A 23,066-nucleotide genomic window follows, 5' to 3' on the forward strand; every position below is an offset into this window, starting at 1 on the left:
AAGTAGTAATACGCAATAAATACTGGACTTGCCAGTGACATTCACTTCTGCAAATGAATTTAAAAAATAAAGCCAGCGAAGTCAGAAGATTCAGCAAAGAGAAATCTGCCAAACAATAAATCTTCTGTACTCAAAGGATCAAGGCAGTTGTGCTTTTTGATGATGCATGTAACATAATTCCAGCTTTTTCAAACAATTCCAACATCAAAACAGACAACCACAAATCATGTGGGATTCTTCTAACTGAAACCCAGATACAGTACAGGCATTAACATTGGAATTGTTTGAAGATGGATAAAAGCAAAGGCTGGCCCTAATGACAGGGGGATTTTAACAGAGATGACATCAGAGTGGTTAGAGACGGAAGCATCCTCCCCCGTCCCACGAAAAATCAGAAAACTGGAAATCTGAAAAAAAAAGATGCTATAAACACTCAACCGGCCAAGAACAGCTGTGGAAAGAGAAAGAGAGTTACGTTTCAGGTTGAAGACCCTTCCTCAGAACTTGGGAAGAGTGAAAGATGTTAGTTCTATGTTGCTAAAGTGGTATGGGGGCTCTGCCCCACATCTGACAATTCCGTCATAGACGTTTCGATATAGAAGGCTATGGACCAAGTGAATGGGATTAGTGTAGAGCTCTTGAATGGTTGTCATGCACAGGGTCTCCCTCGATGCTCTGCATCGCCATACCCAGTCAATGCCTTGGCTCGAGTATACCTGGCCGTGACGTCACTGGCCGCCTCCTGCCTCTCTGGAACGCACCTGGTTGTGACATCACACCTGGATGACGTCACGCGAGCCCACTGGCCGCCCGCCGGCGGACCCCCCGCGCACGACGTCACCCTCCGCTGGCCGGCCTGTGACGTCACTGGCCCTCAACCGCCACCCTCGAGCTGCTCCCGCCCTCCCCGGCGACCGTTGCAGCGCGGCGGCGGCCGGCCGGGTGGGGTCGGGCTGAGCGGCGGGCTGACCCTCGGCTCATTCCCCCCCCCCTCCAAGTCAAACCATAACAAGAGGGCGCGCAGCCTCGGGCGGAGTCGATCGTTGGCGCTCTGGAAACTTCATCGCCCCGCCCCCTCGCACTCGGAGCGGGAAGAATGTTCCAGAATATTTAATGAGCGGCGGGTGGTCTGTTCCCCCCCCCTCCCCCCGGCATGGCAGAGGATAAAATGGCGTAGTTGGGAGCAGTGAGGCGAGTGGCGGCCACAGCGGGCGGGGAACTCGCACATTCTTCCCCTCTTCCCCTCTTCCCCCATCGTGATGACCGGCATCGGCCGCCTGTTGCTGCTGGTGTGCATCGGCCGCCTGCTGGGCGGTGGCGCCGGCGGCCGGGAGCTCTACACCAACACCTGGGCGGTGCGCATCCCCGGCGGGGCGGAGCACGCCCACAGCATCGCCTCCAGGCATGGCTTCATCAACCTGGGACGGGTAATGGCTCCCTTAGCCGAATAGTCAGAGTACCGGTGGTAGGGTGGCTCATCCCGCGCTTCCATGCACCCAGGAATCGTATCCTTTTTTATTTTGATGCTCTGCCTTTAGATTTGACTGTTTGCAGCAGGACTTGGATTCCGGGCGAAATATCGACTGTCCATTTCCCTCCACAAATGCTGCCCGACCCGCTGAGTTCCTCCAGCATCTTGTTTTCTTTTTTTTGCATCTGCGGTCTCTTGTATTTCCAAACTCTTTCTCTAGAAAGACTTGCATCCCAAAGTGCTTTAAACCAAAGAAATTCGCCCAAAGCAGGAGTCATTAAGGGTCGGAAGGGACCCGTTCCGCTGCAGGCTCCTGCTAACGGTGCGAAAATTGATATTGATTCAGGGACACATGTTGACCAGGGCTCTAAAAATAATTCCCCTGCTCGGAAATGGAGCCGCACATCCCACTCCACGCATCCGTCATCTGCAAAAAAAAATACGAGCATACCGGTCCCTGTAATGTTTCATTCAAAAGACAGCCCACGGGCTCCCAGCCGCTCCACTTAAAACTATCTTGCAGTTGTGATCATTCAGAAGTTGGACAACGTCCAGTAGTAGTTGTCTTTGTTAAACTATGTTTTGACTTTGGAAATATCTTTGCTTTAACATCACTCGAATTCTTCTGGGGAAGAGAGACTCTGGAAATTCTTTAATTCGTATAGTTTTCAAACAAAAATATTTGGGCCATTCTGAAAAATAATTTGACAGACCCCCAAGTATGTATGTATGGACATTGTTGCTTGTAGAAAGTTGACACATTTTACTGCCCTAACATCTGAAAGTCGTTGCTGTACTGTTGAAATAAAAACTGCTGCAGTACTCTTTTTGCAACGGTGGTAAAACAAAGCTAGTAAATGCCGAAAAGTAACTAAATCTAAAGATTTTTAGGGGCATTTGTGACAAGATATCCTCTTGATCACCGTTAGGAGCAATTTCAAATGGCAAAGATCAAATAAGAGCCATACCTTGTTAAAGTATACGGGGTACTGCTGCTTTTCTTTTGCCTATTAAACTGTCAGATCTGAAGTGTATATGATGAATAAATTCTAATTTTGGAAAAGTGGTGGTAGCGTTTGATACAAATTTTACTAGTTTTGCTCGTTTCATTTTGCACCAAAGAAATACACTGATTGCGTTTCTAACGTGGGCACCTTTTAAATTTTGCACTGGGAGTGTTATTCTTGATGTCAGTTTGGTTGAAGTAAATCTCTTGCCTCTTGAGTTGGAAGGCTAAAAGTGAAATGTTCTATTTCTGGATGAAATGATGGTGGCATAAAACTAAGTGGAAATGTGAGTAGCGAATAATAATGTAATAAGGTATTGTGAGGATTGACAGACTGAGTGGGCAACAATATGGCAGATGGATTATGTGGAAAAAGCCAATTTAATAGGGAAAAAAATCTTTCAATGGAGAGAATGGGGAAAAGATGCTGTGTATACACAAGTCACTGAAAGCTGGTGAGTACAAGTGTAAAGGTGTTTTGCTACAATTTTGTACAGGGCCTTGGTGAAACAACAGTTGGTGTGTTGTGTACAGTTTTGGTCTCCTTTTTGTAGGAGTTCAGCGAAGGTTCACCAGGTTTGCCCCGGGATTGACAGGTCTGTCATGTGAGGAGAGATTGAGTAGGCTAGTGTTCTAGGGATTAGAGAAATGAAGTAACTTGAAAGGTACGGTATTCTTGGAGGACTCAACAAGGCATTGCAAAGAGGATGATTCTAGAACTAGGAGTTGCAGTCTCCAAATGATGGCCAATTTAGGACTGATATGAGAAATTTCTTCACTCATGGGGTGGTGAATCTTTGGAATTCTCCACTCTGTAGGTCTGTGGAGCTTTGGTCATTGATTGTGTTCAAAATAAAGACCAATAGATTTCTGGATATTGGAGGAATCGAGGATCATGGGGGAAAATGTGTTGAGGCAGAAGATCAGTGATGGTCTCGTTGAATGGTGGAGCAGACTGAACGGACTATTCCTATCTCCTGCATTCTTATTGAGGCTCCGTGAGGTAATCAGGGTATAGGAAATAGATCATGTGCCATCCTACAGATCTAGAGGCATATTAAAAAATTAAAGGCAGGGGTTTGGTCCACATTTCTTTGCTATTATCAGAATGTATTAATGGCTTGAAATTGCTGTTTGTGGATTCTTATTCTATGCAAATTTTACACTGTGTAAGTACAGTAACTGCATAAATTTGCAGGTCATCAACATAATTACTAATAATTCCACCAGGGAAGAAACCTCTCTAACCAGATAGTGATGAGAATGGAGTACTTTCTACCAGAAGGTCTAGTTGAGACACATGGGAGGCTGGATGAGCACAAGGAAGAAGGGAAGAGAGAGGAGAATAGGAAGCAACTTGAAAATTACAATATTTTTAGAGAGATCAACAAGGTAAATAGGATGATTTCTATGGTTGAGGAATCTAGAACTTGGTGCCAGTCTCAAAATAAGTGATTATTTTAGATGAAACTCCAGTCCTAAGTAGCTAATTTGTTGTTCTAGCTAAATTTGTAAATGTTTGTGCATAGAAGCATTGTGTGCATAGATACTAGTGAAACTTGGATTTGTAATTATTTAATTTGCTATATGAAGTCTAAATATGTATTTGTTGTAGTTGATGGCCTTTAACCTTTCATCTGGATGTGTTTAGTATCGTAACAAAAGTCACTGCGTCAACATTATGCAGTTCTGTTTCCAAATAGGCCAGGATAATTTGGCAGGAATAAGAGGAATTCTGTAACATTCAACCCATCCAGTAATGGGAAGATCAGATTTGATCAAATAAATGTTGGAAGTATCCATTTCAGAGTTCTCTTTTTCTCTATATTCTAAAGATTTTTGAAGACGAAGATTATTACTATTTTAAACACAAAGCTGTGATGAAGCGATCTATCAATCCACATCAAATGCGACATAAGCGGCTAGAAAAGGAGCCCAAGGTAAACTGGCTTGAAATGTATGTAAATGGGTATAATGCACCATTTTTAGATCACAGAAAATTAATTGATTGCAATGATTTGTTTTAGCTTTGTTACTTCAAGTATATCAAACTTTATAATGTTGTTGCTGGATTCAGGGGTTTAAGTGGTAATGTGTGTAAATGTTCAACTTGTAATCATGTCCAGTCTCAATATGTTTCATAGCATACTAAAAATTGGCACTAATCCAAACTAGATGCTTTTGAGAGATGACTGAATATTATAACATTTAATATGCATCAGAAGTTTGGAGAGAATACCAGAGCTCAGGGCCTAAGTCTGCTAATGTGGGGGGGGGGGGGGGGGGGGGGGGGGGGGGGGGGGGTGAACGCAAGGCCAGAAATGAAGAAACAGAACCTTATGAAAGTTGTGTTCTGGAATACGTTTCAGAAAAGCAGAGGGGAAAGTCTTTTTAAATAAATTTTGAGTTTTGAGGATAACCATTTTCAGTTTCAGACAACAGCTTGGAATTAGCATACGTCAGGAAGGTCATTTTTGGTAAATTGGACTTTTGGACTAGCTTAATTTTGAGGGATAGGAGTTTAGCTAAGAGAGCATTATCATAGTTTAGAGACAACAACAAGACATTTTGACAGTTTTAGCAACAGTAAATAAAGATGGGCTCTGTTACAGAAGTGGGCTCAAAAGACATAAAGGATGAACAGTTCTGTTTTAACCTGGGTTAGTGGCTGGGGTTAGAGTTGATTGGCAAGAATAAAGAGTTTGCAGAACATGGCAAAGATGCTAGTTTTGGTCTTTGCAATGTTTAACTGGAGAAAACTTTGGCTCAACCAAGGCCCCATGTTGGACAGACTGTCTTCTTGGAAAAGTATTATGAACATTTTTAAGCGATAGTCATAGTTATACAGTACAGTAACAGGCACTTCAGCCCAACTTGTCCATGCCAATCAAGGTGTCTTCCTGAGCTATACCACTTCCCTGCATTTGGCTTGTATCCCTCAAACTTTCCTATCCATGTACCTGTCCAAATGTCTTTTAAATGTTGTAATTGTACCCACCTCTACCCTGTCCTCTGGCAGTTCATTCCACATATCCACCATCCTCTGTGTGGAAAATCTTGCTTCTCGGGTCCCTTTTAATTCTTTCCCTTCTTGCCTTAAACCTCTGCCCTCTAGTTTTAGACTCTCCCACCCTGGGAAAAAGACTGCCAATCCATTCTGACCTATGCCCCTCATGACTTTATAAACCTCTAAGGTCACCCTTCAGCTTCCTTTGTTCCAGGGAAAACAATCCCAGTTTATCAAGTCTCTCCTTGTAGCTCAAGCCCTCCAGTCCTGGCAATGTCCTTGTGAATCTTTTCTGCACTCTGTCCAGCTTAATCATATCCTTCCTGTAGTATAGGACCAGAATTGCACACAATATTCCAGGTACAGTATCACCAGCATCTTGTGTAGCTGTATTATAATGTTCTGACTCTTGTATGAGAAACCCTGTCTGAGGAAGGCAAGCGTGCCATACACCACCTTCACCATCTTGTCTAGCTGTGTCACCACTTTCGGGGAACTATGTACTTATACTCCTAGGTCTGTCTGTTTGGTGTGTTTGCACACTTCTATAAATAAGAAGTGATATAGCTCAAGAAGACACCTTGATTGGCATGGATGAGTTGGCATAATTTATTTTTGTCTTTATGCTAGCCAATATAAGTATGAATTCTGGTCTGGTTTCCATAACTTAATAAATACGTGCCATTTATATTGAAAAGGAACCTATTAGTTAAGCATTAATAGTTCTGCTTTTCAACTATTTGAGTATTATGAACTTGAGCTTCTGACAGGAGAACATTTACTATTGTGTGCTTAGGTAAAATGGCTGCAACAGCAAGTGGTGAAAAGACGTCAGAAACGCTCAATTTTTGTTCCTTCAGATCCTTTGTATCACAAGCAGTGGTACTTGGTAAGTTTGGGTACTCTTGTGGGGGTGGGGGATGTTGTAATTTAGCACACTTTTAAATGCTCTGAACTGCTGGCCCAGCCAAAGGTGTATTGAGATTAGTGAGAATCTGACAAAAGAATTTAATTTTGTCTTTGAAGTTCCCAGGTGTACAAGGGGTCATTGTGTCCAAATTCAAATTTAGTCTTGTGATTTTCTTTAGTTTTAGGCCACCAGCTTCAAAAGTCTTTTTCCCTTGTTCTGTCCAAGTGTACCCTGCAGCCTTTCCTTGAAAGTTGTACTGTATTTTGTCACGAACCAGCAACAAAAGAAACACACTGAGCATGATTCAGTGTTAAAAACTATTTTATTAATCACTACTTATGATAATACGTAAAATAAAAGTAAAGATGTTAGTATGTTAGAATTCAAAAATGTTAAACCTTGAACGTTAACCCCTAAAACTAAACTCTTTGTGTGTGTGTGTGTGTGTGTGTGACAAAGTCCAAAACTCCCAGTTCAGGAATGGTTCTTAAAGTTCAGTTCCGCAAGCCATAAGGTGAAACATGAGCAAGGGCTTCTTCAACAACCACTATTGTCAGAAGATAAGACGTAGACGTAGAGAAACATAGAGAGAGTAAATACAAAATCCAAATATTCCACTATGGAACCCCAGCGACACTTCAGTGTTTACTTGGTAGTGACTTCCTCACCCCGAAAAGCATCCGAATCGTGGTCGTCCACACACAAATACCTGTTTCCTTCTACAGGTCAACAACAAAGTGAACTCCACTTGATTACTTCCAACTTCCATACATGGATTTCAGTGGCAAACACAGTTATTGTTTCTCATCCATCGATAGAGAAAACAAGCAGGCTGGTGTCTCTCTCCCTTCTCCCCCTCCCCCTCCCCCTCCCCCTCCCCCTCCTCCTCCCCCTCCCCCTCCCCCTCCCCCTCCCCCTCCCCCTCCAGCACGCCCCACACACACTCTCTATCTTAAAGGGACTTTCACTGAGTCCGTAGCAATATCCTTACCTATTAAGCATATGTGATGTCCTTTCCAGTTCAGCTTCTCAAATAAGGGAATAATGTATATTGTTTCTTTGTATTTTAGCTTTACATCTAACAGGAAGGGTGTGAGGGTAGAAGAAGAATGAATAAAGTTGAGAAATAAAATTTTAAAATATCAAATACAAGCATTGATTATTACAATACTTTGAAGACAATTTTGGCATGGGGATGTTTCTTCAATTTGCAACAACTGTCGGGTGAATGGTTTCTGAGTAGCAAATGAGTGTGGAGACATTTTATGTCATGATTTTAGCTCGATTAAATTTGACTTCACAGATTTTACAGGAATCATTCCTATTAATTTGACAGTAATTAGATATATGAATCTTGTTTTGTTTTTGAGTTCTGAAGGAAAAAGATGATTTTCTACTTCCTAGATATTTCATTTTGTTGTATGTGCTAAACACACAGGCACTAATATGGATTGAACTTGACTTCTGAAATTCTATTCCATCATTGTCAATAGAAAAAAAATATAAAATAAGAGTTCAATGTGCACATTGCTATTTGGTACAAAGGACTAATTTCTACCTGTGTCTTTTATTCTCTGCCACCACATCCACTTCTGGTGATTTAATGTTCTTTACAATCTTGGAAGATGAAAACTAATTAAAAGACTAAGAAACTGTCTGCTGGCCCAATTACTGTCTAGATTTATTTAAGCATTAAATCTGATGGAATGGATGCCCAAGCTAAATAATGTGCAGTACATCTATAGCCTGATACATGTGACAGAAACAGAAGACTTTTTTTGACGTACTTGTGCCTGTAATCCCTCTTGATACACTTGATTACGAGTATGCCTGGTTTTGGTGTACTTTGTGTTCCACATGGGTGATAAGAAATGAACAGAATCGCTGAACATCTCCTATGCATCATTTCCCCCCCTCCCCCAAAAGACAAGCCTGCATTTTTTTTCTACCTTGAAATCTCTGCATTAAAGTATCACCTGACACTATACCAATGACATTAAGCATTAAAACGACCGATGGAAACTTGCCTTGTGGTGCAACTCCAAATTAACTGTAGTTCACAGTAGGACCTCTGTTTGCTATCCTAGGCTGTGGAGGGGAAAAACAGTTGTATATTCTTGTAAACTGAGCATCTGTTTAGCCATTTTTAATTACTTTACTAGTAATTTAAAACTGTTTAATTGACTTGGGTTTGAAGGTGCTGGGTGGTAGCTGTACTCTGCAGAAGTAGATTGTCTCTCAGCACAAGTTTGGTATTTTGGTGCTGCATGAATTAATTACTGAATATTGGACCCTGCTGCTGAAAAACATTTTAATTGAGCTAAACTAAAATATATAATTCCCTTTTTAATTGTGGGTAGTTCTAGAGTCGTTTTTATATTCTTTATGAAAGGGCATAAAGAAATATACTTCTCGTTGGTTCTTTTGGTTTGGGAGCTAAAGAAAGATTTTTTTATATTACTTCTCATTATAATGCTTTTTTGTTTTTTATTTTACAACCTGTTGTGTGCAGTGAAATGGACAGTTACACGAAATTTGATTTCCACCAGAACATTGTTTTACGAAATCAAGTGCACACAGATTAAAATTAAAATAATTCAATAATATCACACTGGGTATCAGAATTTTTTTGATTTGAAGGAGTCTTAATTGGCCTGTAATCCTCTGACTACAGTCTCATTTGATAAATCTACCAAAATATATAATCCTGTTTGATTCTGCTGTCTATACCAATTGCAATACAAGAATAAAGCACCATGTTTCAGGTTTGAGAGAGAATTTCTGCACACTGGCCCTTTTTGAAGTGACCTTTTGAGGCTTTTAGAAGGTAAATAATTATTATTCTTGAACAGCGATGTCCATTTTGAACACTTGTGTGACAATGAACTGATCAGGGCTCATTAAGAAGGTGCCATTTTAATCGACATGTGTATTTGTTTGGTAGTGCATCTTAAGTGTTGTTACAAGTGCTAACATTGGAACTGGAGCCTAGTTGAAAATATTAACTAATTTTATTATAGTTCAACATTGTGTATCTTCTACATATTCTATAGAGTTTAATTGTTTTTTGTTTGTAGACTTTGCATTACAGTAAACAATTATGTTCTGTCTTATTTAGAACAATGAAATACCTAATGACCTAAATGTTCTATCGGCCTGGAAGCGGGGTTATACAGGCAAGGGTGTTGTCATCACCATCCTGGATGATGGAATAGAAAAGAACCACCCAGATTTGGCTGCAAATTATGTAAGATCAAATAAGAAACCTTTTCAAAATCCACCTGTGGTTAATTGGATGTCTGTTAAAAGGAGGAACAACAGTAATCAAATTTTTCATGGTGTGTTACAATTGTATTGGAAAATCTTGGTCTTGAAACACTTTACCATTTTTGAATGCCTAAGCACTTACTTTGCTTCTCCTGCTGGCTAAGCTTGCTTATTCGAATAACTAGGAGCAAGCACTTCAATTTGCTTTGGAGTCTGGAATAAAAAGGGGCAATCAGTTGGGTTATCTGCTGTCCAGAAATTCCTGCTGGTAGTGTGCATGCTTTGTTTACAGTTCTAATTACAGTTACTTGTGATGGGTAAGGAGGCAGCTAATTTTTCTTGTGGAAGTTGTGACAATTCATAGGGCACCTGGTGGCTGTGTGGAACTGCAGCAAATATCTTCAGTGGAAGAAACATTTTTGGTAGTTTTTGACAAACTTTTACCCCCAGCAACATGACCCTATGGTTTCTAATAACTATGAAGTTAGAATTTTGCGTATTAGTGAAAGCAAAATTCACGTTGCCTTCTGTCATTCTCTTTTGTTTGGTTTCAGGATCCTAATGCAAGCTTCGATATAAATGACGATGACCCAGATCCTCAACCAAGATACAACTATAATGATGAAAATCGGTGAGGTTCTTTGCATTTATTTGGTTATTTAACTGAACTGGCAATAAGTACACACGTAATCCAGTAGCTGCTCTGTTGGGTATATTTTTAATGATGATTGCTTGGTTGTTCACCAAATAGACAGAAATTCAATTAAATCTCAATTTACAGTCGTCATCATGCGGCATGGAAACACCATTTGGCCCACCACATCCACACTGAAGAGTGGGAACTCATCCATATTAATTGCATCTTCCAGCACTTGGCCTGAAGCTGCCTTTTACCTGGGTGATTTCAAGTGCTCCTCTAGACACTTAGATGTTGTTAGCTATTATGCTACCACCACTCTCTTGGGCAATGCTTTCTAGGTACTCTTCACTCTGAGTGGGGGGGGGGGGGGAAGTCTACCTCAGATCCCCTCTAAATCTCTAACCCCTTGCCCTAAATAGCAAGTTGGCCAAGATGTAGGAAGAACATGCTTTTAAGTAGTATAGTCGATTGTATTGTGTTTACCTGAACAGATAATGAGAATTTGGTCTTAATTTAAAGACCAATTTTCAAAAGATGGCATTTCCAGCATTGCAGTATAGCTCCAGTAACATGTTCGTCTAGATAATTTCTATAAGCCATAGCTGTTAGTTGTGATAAATCTTTTAACTGGAAAGCCTTGCATAAGTCAGCATCCAAAGAGGAAGCATAAGTGATGGTGTTAATTTGTGGTGCCTATGGTAGAAGCTTATGGTATCCTGACAGTATTGTTCATTTTCGTAACTATACCAAGAAGCAATGACTTCACATTCAGTGTACTCCACTGTGTATATTCAATTTATAATTTTGCAAATTATTGTCATAAATGGCTTTGCAGACAACATCCAGCAGATGGCAACAGTAGACAAATTTGTCTCTGTTGTACAAAAATGTCCAATTTCCTTATGGTGTATAAAATATTCAAAAGTTTCATCTATCCCGTATTAGGAAGACCCAGTTACTCATTATGATACGTAACAAGTACTGTTCAAAAGTTGGACTTGGTAATACAGTTGTATTACCTAATGACATGACAGCTCTTGTTTTTGGGGAGGAAAAAAAAACATTTTGGACATCATATTGGATCAATTAATATTGATTTGATAAAATGTACATAATGAATGCAGTGTCTCTTCTATGTTGAATAGGAGGAATATGCAGTATGTTTTTTCAGATGTGATTCTTTCTTCAAGCTGAATGGAATTTCTAAACCTCCAAAATGAGGCTTTTTTTTGAGATGTGGTGAACATTTCTTCTAAAGTGGTGAACCAAGGAATATCAAAACATTTTCCTGCTATTTTGCTGTCACTGGTAACTTGTAGGCTCCACAGCAGTCATTCTCAACTTGTTTCCTGTGGTGGGTCACTTTTCATTTTTCCCTAGATATGAACTGTACCCACACAACATCTTCTACTGTATCTGATTTTTTGAAATGCTTTTAATAGCATACAAGTTACAGTGCTGTGCTGATTGAGCTGCAGGCAGGCCACAGATTTGGGGTTATTGTGCAGTTTAGATTTATAAGCTTATTGGTGTATGTTAATGTCACAGGTAGTTGTCTTATTCTCTTTAACAGACATGGGACTCGATGTGCTGGAGAAGTGGCTGCAGTAGCAAATAACCTCTGTGGAGTTGGTGTAGCATTCAATGCTAAAGTTGGTGGTAATTTCCTTTTACTTTTTAAATATGACCTCTTGTACTGGCAGGGGTGTTCCTGAGGAAAAACCTGACAATGTGGCAGTATAGCGGTAAAGTTCCTGACTACCGTTTAGAGTTCTGGACCGGTAATCCTGAGACATGCATTTGAATCCTCTCTTGGCAGTAGGGGAATTTTAATTTCTAGTGATTAGACAAATCTGGAATTTTGTTTTGTGAATGGTAGCCATAAAAACTTTTATTTAATAACCTGTCTGATCCGTTGATGGAAATTTCCCATCCTTGCCCACTTTACCACATATGCAATTCAAGCTTCTCAGTTCAGGAACATTTGGGTAATAAATGCTGGCATTACCAGCAATATACACATCCTGTAAATAAGTAAAAAGGAGTAAAGACTTGTAAAAGGTTGAACAAATTATAATATTCACAGACCTTTTGTGCTTGAGCATTTTATAAATTGTTGTTAACTGAAATATTTTGTTTGTGGTCCTTATTTCCTCTTCCTATAGTTTAGAAGTAGCATTCTCTTAGTATTTTTCTTGCCCTTTAGATCTTTTTGATTTGGTTTCAATGTTGGAATCCCACTGTATCTGATAACCACCTCAACACTTGGATTGATCTTGTTATTTAAGAAACATTTGAATTGGCTTTAGACAGCATGGATTTCATATTTTGTGATCACTATGCCACATCCTTTTTGTTTCTCCAAACTTCTATTTGTGCAGGTTATTTTTTTTTATCCCTGCAGGAGTGAGAATGCTTGATGGAGAGATCACGGATGTAGTGGAAGCCCGCTCTCTTAGCCTCAACCCTCAGCACATTCACATCTATAGTGCTAGCTGGGGCCCAGAGGACAATGGGCAGACTGTGGAAGGGCCAGCAATATTAGCAAGTCGGGCATTCCTTAAGGGCATTACAAATGTAAGTTGAATAATTTTTTTCCAAAAACACATCATTTTACAAGGCAAATAACATGTTCTTGTACTACAACAGTTTTGTCGTTATATATTAACTATTTAACATTGTTCAGCACTTAACATTGTACTCAGTAATTTTGAGCTTGCACAATTGATTTAATACACCAAATAAAACTGATAAGCTGGATATTTGTACCTATTTGTTTATTTAATCTTAGGGACGAGGTGGTCTTGGTTCCATCTTTGTCTGGGCATCTGGAAATGGAGGTTTCCAGTATGATAACTGTAACTGTGATGGCTATACAAACAGTATCTACACACTGTCTGTGGGCAGCACAACTCAACTAGGGAATGTCCCTTGGTACAGCGAGGCCTGCTCTTCAACGCTAACTACCACTTACAGCAGCGGGACCAGAATGGAAAAGCAGATCGTAAGAAAGATAAAATAGTTTTCCCTAAATTTTTGCTTGGCATTCTACTGACTTGGACTACTAGATTGTAACTGATACTGTTAGGTTAGGTGGAAGGCAGATCGTATGTTTTGTGAGATGGAGGATTATTACTGAGATGTGGGGAAGATGCTGGTTCAGGAGGCTGAAGTTGCTGTGATTTTTCTTTTTTCTCTTTTCCAGCATTTTGACTTTTTTGTACTCCTGCACTCAACCCATACCATAAATTTAAATTATCCACTTTACATTTGGCTCTTGGGTGTGGTGATTTGTGAAGATTTATATTCTTTACATCTGGCTGTTTATGCGGAAGTTTTGCTATTTTTTTTCTTGGAATATTTCCAACATTTTCTATTTGTCAACATTTCATAATCAGATGCCTGCAGATTAAATGTGGATACCTCGGGTAAAGCATAAATTAAAAGAGGATTTTTGAAGCAATTAGCCTATTTTGGCCCAAATGTGCTTGTTCACTGCCTGTATAATTTTTGCACTCCTGTTGGTCCAGTTGTCCTGTAGGCCTCACTGCTATAGGCTTTCAGTGAGACAGAGCAGTGTGCAAACTGTCACCCAGAGCTTGGGCAGTAGTAGATTCTGAGGCCACCCTGATGAGCACCTGATAGCTAACTGGTATCAAAGGCCTTTGTTCAGAATCTTTTTAGATGAAATTAATTTAAAATCACTATAATTTAAGAGAACAGTTTAAAATCTGCAGCCATTCAAATGAGAGGTTGTACTACATGTGCCAGCCAGTGGAATGAACTGGTATATGACCTTAATAGGAAACTGCCAGCAAAAGGCAAGTACACTTAGAATTGTTGCCTGTAATTTCTTCCTATTTCAACTCTTGTTTTCTGTCTTCCCTCCCAATTTCCACGGCTACAGGTTACAACAGATCTGCGGTTACGATGCACTGAGAAGCACACTGGAACATCAGCATCTGCACCACTTGCTGCTGGGATCATAGCTCTTGCTCTGGAGGCAAAGTAATTTTATTTTTATTTGAATAAATACATTGACAAATTTATTCAAGAGGGAGACTATCTTGTATGATTGGATTTAAGCAATCTTGCTTGAACAAAAGGTGGTTACTTCATTAGAATTTATTATTTAATATATACACAGCATTAGTAATTTATTGATTTGAGGTTTGTAGCAAAATCTACAATTTTAAGTATCAGTTGTATTTACAGTATATGTGAGACTAATCTGGTTAACTACAAATGGTTTGGAATAATATTCCTTATTTGAGCATCTGTGGCAGACAAGTGCTTTGGTCATCCAGAGCAGTATCATGCCTTTTTACTAATTTGGACAATAAAGATAATCCACAGCCACTTTTTTGTTTTGTTACCACCAGCTATTTTGTGTCTGTTACTCCCTGCTCCCTCACATCCATGCTGGAAATAACTATTGTCAGAATTAAGGTTGTCAATTCAATTGATTTGTCTCTAGCATTTCTGAATCTTGTTTTTGGGCATTTTAAAAAAAAATTATCACTCTCCTTTCCTCTGGGCTTATCATATTCATTCCCTGTTTCCTTAATTCCATTTACACTGTTAATCATCCAGTTTACCTTTCTGATCTCTATGCTATCTGAAATTGCAAATTTCCTTCTCCAAGTTGCCTCTCTTGTGATACAGCTTTGTATGATCGATCTTGCTTGGTGGTCCTCTTGTATAAGAGGAGAATCTCTTGTATATGGATAGTTTTCCTAACTGTTGCCTCTGAAATCCCTTTGATTACAACAACAGGACTTACCTGGCCAGTTTCTTCATGTATGATGTCAATACTTGTTTGATTCTAGTTTTAAAACACACAATTGAACTGTAAGACTGATCATCATTTTTAGTTTGTGCCACAAATCCATTTCCACTTTTCTTGTCCTCTCCATTTCCAGTCATGATCTTAAGTGGAACCTCTTTGCTTGAACTAAGTCGAACTTCTAGCCATGACTTTTCAATGGTAATGATGGCATTGCTTCCAATTCCGGTGTCTGTCTTGGCCCCTCTGCTGGAACTATCCTTCAAGATTTATTTTTTGTCATCTCCCACCCTTGCAATGCTAGTGCTGACCTTCCATAATGTATACTCTTGCCTTCAACCCAAACAAAGATTGTCTTTTTATCCTCTTTCACATCAGCAGCCACTCAAACAAGACTTGCTTTTGCAGACTATGTTAGATCTGGTGCTCCATCTTCTTTATGACAATAAATAAAAATCTGGAAAAACTGCAGATAGAAAAAGCTGGAAACACTCAACATGTCATGCAGCATCATTGGGAAGAGAAACAGTTAATGTTTCCAATCTGAGCTCGTTTGTTAAAATTGGAGTGTAAAGTACTTAATTCATTTTTCCAAGTCTTCAAATGAGCTGAATAAATGAAAGTAGTTACTAACATTTTAGTGTTTTAACTTGCAGTCCTGCACTGACCTGGCGTGATATGCAGCATCTAGTAGTGAGAGCGTCTAAGCCCCTTCATTTGAAAGCAGAAGACTGGGCTAAAAATGGAGTGGGGCGCAAAGGTAAGAAATACTAGTTTAAGTGGTATGAAACAAATCAAGTGTGTTTTTGGAAAGCAGAACGTGGCCTGTTCATACTATTATTATGTTCAGGTTCTATTTACCCAGATATTTTTGCAAAAAATGCTCTTGAGTTCTTTCTTACCAGCAGGGAAGCTTCCTTGAGATGCAATATTTTAAAACAAATGGCTTTAATGTTAAAATGGCTAGATCAAAGTTTTTGTTTTGGATCTCTAAAGCCATGAAGTTCCTTTAGACTGTTGTGATTGAGCAGTGTCATTTGGAACACCTTGTCCGTCTACCTAAAGTTCCAAACTTGGCAGCCATCCTAAAGAAATGGGCTATAATTTTTGGTATTAGCTTGAGTTGGAAGTGATAGAAATTGACATGGTCGTGAGGTGCTTGGTTGGACTGCTGTGTTATGGATATGATGCATTCAAAGCAAAAGCCTATAAAAGATGTAATGAAAATCATGATGATTGTACAGTTTAGATTAATGAGCTTGTTGGTATATGTCACCTTTAAAATTAACTTGTTTTCTGGTATTAACCAGTTTGAGATCCCAAGATCTCATTGGGGTTAAGAACAAGCCAACTCCTGGATGTTAAAGTTGACCAAAAGTCTGTATTTCAAGATAATTTAAGATTTGGATTTGACTCCACTGGTCTAAAATGATTGCAACAAATAATATTTATCCTAGAAGTTATGACTCCTGATTTTCCTTTCACTGTCAGTGTGATCTATTGAAAAATATTCTAACATAATACAATATGTTGGATCATTAATTGAATTGAGGAAAACATTTTATCACTTTTTAAAATCTGTGTGAAAATAATCACATCACTTGATCTCCAATCATTAAACAATGTCTGATAATTTGAATTATGATAATTATTTTCAGTGAGCCACCATTATGGATATGGACTACTAGATGCTGGACTTCTGGTGGATTTAGCAACAAAATGGTTGACTGTTCATCCACAGAGGGAATGCTCATAGAGATTATTAAATCCCCACAGTAAGCATGCTAAATGAGATTGGAATTGTTGTTTGTATAGTATAGAATTACAGATGCTCTGAATTCTTACAAAGCTTTACTTTTATTTGTACACTACCCAGAAATTGCCAAATAGCAGTTTGAAAGAATAAAATGATACATGACTAACTACATTTGTGCCTTGATAGGCATGCATCAATTCCACACAATAGATCATACCATGCAGTACAAGCGAATAAATAGCTGAGAAACGGGCCTTAATAGTCCTTAGAGCAATAAATCCAGAAGTCTAAAATCTATACTGAAAATGAACAAGTAACACAAAACTCAGTGGAAATCCCAAAATTGTTAAATCAGTATAAACAAAGCTTGAATAATATCAAAAATAGGGGAAAAAAAACTTTCATTTATGTATTTTGTATTTTAAACTTTTGAAGCATTCCACACAATTACTTGCTCTTGAACTGCAGTTAATATTGTGTAGAAACTCAACTATCATTCCAGGTCATCATCTTGCAAACAACCATTGGATGAATTGACCAGATAAAATATGCCTTGTGTGGAGTTGGGGGGGGGGGGGGGGGTGGAGGAGGGGGGGCAGGGAGAAGGTTCAAAATTTGTATATATTATATGAAAAGGTAGGCTGGCTGGGAGTGTGTTTAAAACTGTAACACACGGAGGTTTTGATTAATCACCATATTGAATTGTTACTAGCATGTTGGAAAAAGTTTTTGTCTCTTTTTGATTCTTTTTTTTGCACCACTGAAGCTGCATTCTTAATTTTTGAGTAACATTTGATTAAAGAATGAGATTCAATAGCAAAGAATGTATGTATAATTATTCTTTTAGAGTGGTACAATGCTGCTGCGGTATCTACTTGGCCATATGCACCACTCATAGCTTTAGCTTAGTCTCTTTTAATAGTACTTCAGTCTTGTACGCTTTCTAATCTTTTTATTGCTGTATGTAACACATTCTCAGCCATCTGTTATTTTATATAATGTATACACAACTCAAATTAAGAAACATGAAGTGCTCACATCTTGGAATAGCTTTAAACTAGTGATGGTGTCTCTTGGTTACACTGAATCACTGTTTAAGATAATTTCTCTAAAATCAGTTTTTGTTTGTTTTCCACAAACTTACAAATGTAGCATGTTATAGTATTAGTCATGTAAGGATTGACCTGCTTGCAAGGGTTAATGAGTAACTTGGTCTTTTGTTGATCATTGCTCTGATTAATACTTTGCTCCACTCCTATTTTTTCAGTGAAAAGGAAAATTGGTTTTATTTTGTATCTCTATCCCAATAACCATGAGATTTCCATTTGGAATTTACCAGTTCTGCTTTGTAATCAAGCTAAAAGTACTGCAGAATCTACAAGTACATTATCAGTAAATCTGTGATTTGCAGGAATAGCAAGGTTCTCCTAACTTTCTTGATTTGAAAAATGTTGTTAAGAATTTGGTTCCATCTCTTAATGGGGAATGGGTAAAGTAGCGGGAAGTATGCATGTGCCTGAATTCTGCCTTTTTGTATTCTGCCTTTTTATGGAGCACAGCATGCTTCTCCAATATGCTTTCCCATTTCTAATATGTCAGAGTCCAACAAATTAACTTGCTCTTATGCTGCTTCTCTGCAATATGACAAAACATCAAAAATATATTCCATGAAATGAAAACTATAAGAACATAATGTTCTTATATAATCCACTTTTGTTTTGCCCTTGCAGAATTATTTCTGGCAACCTTGTTATCAAGAAGCATATCAATGCATGCTCTGGAACTAAAAAATTATATTCTATCTCTTGAGCATGTGGAAGCTCAAATGTCACTGAGCTATACTCGAAGAGGTGATCTGAGGATTTCTCTCATTAGTCCTAGTGGGACATGTTCCAAACTGGTTGATGTAAGGTATGTAGGTCTATGTGGTTGTTGATTTGATGGTCCATATTTGAACGAATGATCCAGAATGAATTACATAATCTCTAGTCACTAATTTTTCTGGAGAACTTGCTATTGTCTGTTAACTTTTGGACCTTTTTCATGAGGTGTTTTTGTTTTGCATAACATAGTTACAGCCTAATGAGTTCTGAGTTCCATCTATGATAGAACTGTTATAAACTGTTAGTTTAAAACCCAGTGCTTCAACTGTTGTTCTGTATTTAGCATTGAGAAAGGATGGATTCATAACATGAAATTGACCAAGTTCCTAACCTTGAATGCAATGTGAAGTTGGGAATAAGATTTCAAATGCCTTCTTGACCTTGGTCCAATAATGAAAGGGTTATTTCTGATGTCTATTGATGTGTTTATTAAGAAGCAAACACAGGAAGAAATGGATAAGATATTTTCTCAAAAGATCAACTGCCATATGATGTTTAATAATATCAACAGTATAAGAATAACTGCCTGTATCTTACTACCTGTTGCAGAAAGTGGGGCTAATCTCTTGCCAATGTTCTATACTACTCTGAAGTCCACCACAAGTGAGGTGGGCACACACTTTCCTTGTTTTAATATGAATGCTGGCTCTGTTTTTATTCCTCAAGACATATGATACATCACCCCATGGGTATAGAGACTGGACCTTCATGACTACACACTGCTGGGATGAAGATCCTAAAGGAGTTTGGACTCTTGAGATTGAAAACAAAGGAAGTTCCAGAAACACTGGTAATAGTTAGTGTTGTAATGCATTCTTTGGTGTATCTTGTGCTTAATGCATATTGCAGTATTGCTGGAAATATGTTTTGTTTATCAAGTGCATTGACTTTCATTCTTTGTACTGGATTACGACCAATCACAGCTTTTCAAACAAAATGGGGAATAAAGTGGAGAACCCAATTTCAAATGCATAGAAAGCCTACATTTGAAAATAGAAAGTCAAACTTGTATTATGTAGTGTTTTTTTGGGGGGTATGGGTTGTACCTTGAGTTCTTTGCAGTGCAGTTGCTTGTTTTTGGAGATTAGAATGTATCAAAATTTCTCTCAAACACAGAGAAATGGTAGTGTTCCCCCAGACACAAACTTCACTGCAGTTTTTTTTTTAGTACTGTTTACTGTTGGGACTTGAGAACTCTAATGGTTACGATGAAAAACATTGCAACACCGTTCTCAGTACATTATCAGCATGGATATGTGCTTGAACAGTGAAGTTGGTCCTTTATCCTATTATATCTGGATTTGAAAGCTGAACAATAATACTCCTGAGTCAGACTAACTGTGAACACTTTGTTACTGGTTCTCTGAAACTTTGGAGGCAAAGTCATGTTTTCTCTATTGTACACCATCCTGTGGAAAATGAGGTAAGATGGCCATTTCTTTTAATACTTAAGTAACTATTGAACTTTGTATGATTCCAGTGAGGAGATGAGAGATGTTACTAAATCCTGTGACTAGTTTATTGATCCAATGGCGCAGCTAGTAGAGCCACTGCCTCACAGCACCAAAGACCCAAGTTCAGTCCTGACTTTGGGTGCTGTCTGGTGTTTGCATGTTCTCCCTATAACCATGTGTGCTTTCCTCCAGGTGTTCTGGTTTCCTCCCACATCTCAAAGACGTGGTGGTCAGTATGTTAATTAGCCACTGCAAATTTCCCAGTGTGTGTAAGGGTGTTTATAGAATCTAAGGGCAATTGAAGAAAATGTAGGGAGAATTAAAAAGGGATTAATGCAAGGTTAATGTAGGTGGGTGGTAGATTATCAGCACAGACCTGGTGGGCCAAAGGTCCTATTTCTGCACTGTATCTTTATATTATTCTAAAGTATTTCCAAATTAATAGATTGTAAGATAACTGAAAAGGGGAACTTGACTATTATTTGAAACTGATGCTATCAGATTTATTCTTGATTTTTATACCAGAAATGACAGGCCTCTACATTGTGTCATTAAAATGCATAGGGTGGTTGTGGCAGTACCTGCCTTGTTGCGATTACCTGAGGCAGAGAAGGCCACTTTCAGAATATTTCTCCATACTTGTAGTGCCCAGATCAAAATAATTGGAATGCAATTATTTCAATGGGCCCAACTTTTTAAAAATCATTAACTTGAAATCTAACATTGTGCTATGAGCCATAACTACTGGAAGGTGTAATGGCAAAGAATAGATTATGTAAAATTTATCTTCTGCAGGAGTTTTGTCTTATTTTAAGATGCATTTGTACGGTACTGATGAAAACATGATGGCAAGACGCATGAAAGACGCAGTAATAAGTGATTGTGTGAAATGGGATGAAGATGGGCTCTGTCAAGGTATGCAAAATGTTTTTCAAGTAACCTGGCAATGTTCTAGAGATGTGACAGTTGATATTAGATCTACTGCATATTATTGACAAAGATTGTGATAACTTGGTGGCAAACACATTAGGGATGCTCTTCAAGCTATTCTTGTACAGCTGATTCACTTGCATTTAAACTAACTCCAATCATTCATGGACACTTGCACTTTCTGTAGTTGTCCCTTTTAGTGATCAGGAAGTTGGCTTTACTGCCTAAGTTAGTCATTTGATAGCATGCTCCAGGGTTTTAACAATGAATCCCCTCATGAATTGGTGGGAGTTCTTGCAGTCCACCACATTATTTAATCCAAACTGTCAAATGACAAAATGACCCTTAGTAAAATGAGGTGAAATGTAACTCTGTAAGGTGATTGCTTTTGTAATCAATGAGGAAACAATAAAATGTAATAAATCTCAAACATATAATTCCTTGACGTGCAAAATTTGTAAAGATAAATGGCACACTACCCCTTTGTGATTAAATGGTCTCTTCTCATCACTGAAGCTGTTTGGTTCTGAACATAAACTAAACCTAGATTAGTACCACTTCTATTTACCAGCCTTTCAATGCAGTCTCAGACCACTGTCCTTTGATTACCTAGATAGACAGGAAGTCAAGAGCTTGATCATGACCCTATTTCCACTTCATCTGGCTGCTTCCCTCCTGGGTGAGTGTTCCCAGCAAAAGTCTTCTGCTGTCTGGATTAAATGGAACTGTCCCAACCCAATGGATAATGTTAACAGAAACATTTGAATTACATTAAGTTGATGTGTTACATGGGAGGAAGCTGCAGCTTTGTCTAGATCCAAGATGAAGTTGAGCTGAGTTAACTTAATTTTTCAATATAAATGACACATATTCTCCCCATGACTAATGCTTGTGGTTAGAGAGAGAATAGTTAAAATTCTTTCTGATGGGCTTTTTTAAAATTCAGAAAAGACCTACTTGATGTACAGATAAAGGTTATAGTCAGGTTTAAACAGTGAAAGCTTTACATTGTTGAATAAGTCTGATATTCACATGAAGGCATTTGAATTAAATAACAAAGACCCTTCTGCTTCACAAACCATTAGAATTGGCATGACTTGTCTTTTAGGAGTATTGGAATAGGGAATCTGCAAAGTATAAGGGTGGCAGGTGAATAAAATGATTTATCTTGACAACATTGTCCTGTTTTACAAGATTAAGAATCGAACAATTTGAATATTAAGCTAAAACATGATCATTAGACTTAAGACCTAATAACTCTCAAAATGGGTGGGTGCTTTTGATTAATACTTGGCAATGCCATAATTTCTTTGAGTAAACCAATTTCTTTATGTTATCATTAAAGAAAATCTGCAGGCACCTGAAAATACAGAAGATTTTTTAACGTTTTATTTTTTACAGAATGCCATGGTGCTTTTGTCATTTTTGGACACCTTTGCCTCAGATACTGTCCTCCACGATATTACAGTGTTTCAAGGACTTTAAATAAAACGGTGAATGGTGTTCACAAAAGTTTTACAGTGTTGGCCTGTGATCCTTGCCATTCATCTTGTTACTCTTGTAATGGCAGTTCTCTCAATGACTGTGTGACGTGTCCTCCATTTTCTAATTATGATGAACATCAACATTCTTGTTCACCTCCAATTTACCCAAGGCGTTCTAATATGAATGAAAAGGAAGAACAAAAGCATGGACTTTACAAAATTGCTGTGATGGTTGCAGTCCTCATTGGTGCACCCATTGCCTTGATGTGTGGTGTAATGTCATTGTCATGGTTAATATGTCGTTTGAGTATTGGGCAAGCTTTCATTGTAACTACTTCGCCAACTGGAGCCACAGAAACAATGCAACTACAAGTACATCGTGACACTATGGATGAGGGAACTGGAAGTAGTGAGACAGAATCCACTTACTTTCTTGCACAGTTGGGTCAACAATAAACTCACTAAAAAATCT

At 38.5% G+C, this 23,066-nt stretch overlaps 1 protein-coding gene across 1 annotated transcript; it reads left to right on the forward strand.

Moving 5' to 3' along the window:
- The first annotated feature begins 1,242 nt into the window (after nucleotides 1-1,242).
- LOC127582452 (proprotein convertase subtilisin/kexin type 4-like) lies at nucleotides 1,243-23,066 on the forward strand. The gene is given in 17 exon segments (XM_052037717.1): nucleotides 1,243-1,427; nucleotides 4,313-4,417; nucleotides 6,281-6,373; nucleotides 9,513-9,641; nucleotides 10,216-10,292; nucleotides 11,875-11,960; nucleotides 12,706-12,878; nucleotides 13,093-13,305; nucleotides 14,209-14,309; nucleotides 15,744-15,847; nucleotides 16,746-16,835; nucleotides 16,838-16,862; nucleotides 18,574-18,628; nucleotides 18,630-18,758; nucleotides 19,393-19,516; nucleotides 20,976-21,095; nucleotides 22,512-23,066. Coding segments are annotated over 17 exon segments (2,331 nt in total). The 5' UTR covers nucleotides 1,243-1,259; the 3' UTR covers nucleotides 23,051-23,066.

This window comes from Pristis pectinata, chromosome 24 (assembly GCF_009764475.1).
Source record: "Pristis pectinata isolate sPriPec2 chromosome 24, sPriPec2.1.pri, whole genome shotgun sequence".
NCBI classification, from domain to species: Eukaryota; Metazoa; Chordata; class Chondrichthyes; order Rhinopristiformes; family Pristidae; genus Pristis; species Pristis pectinata.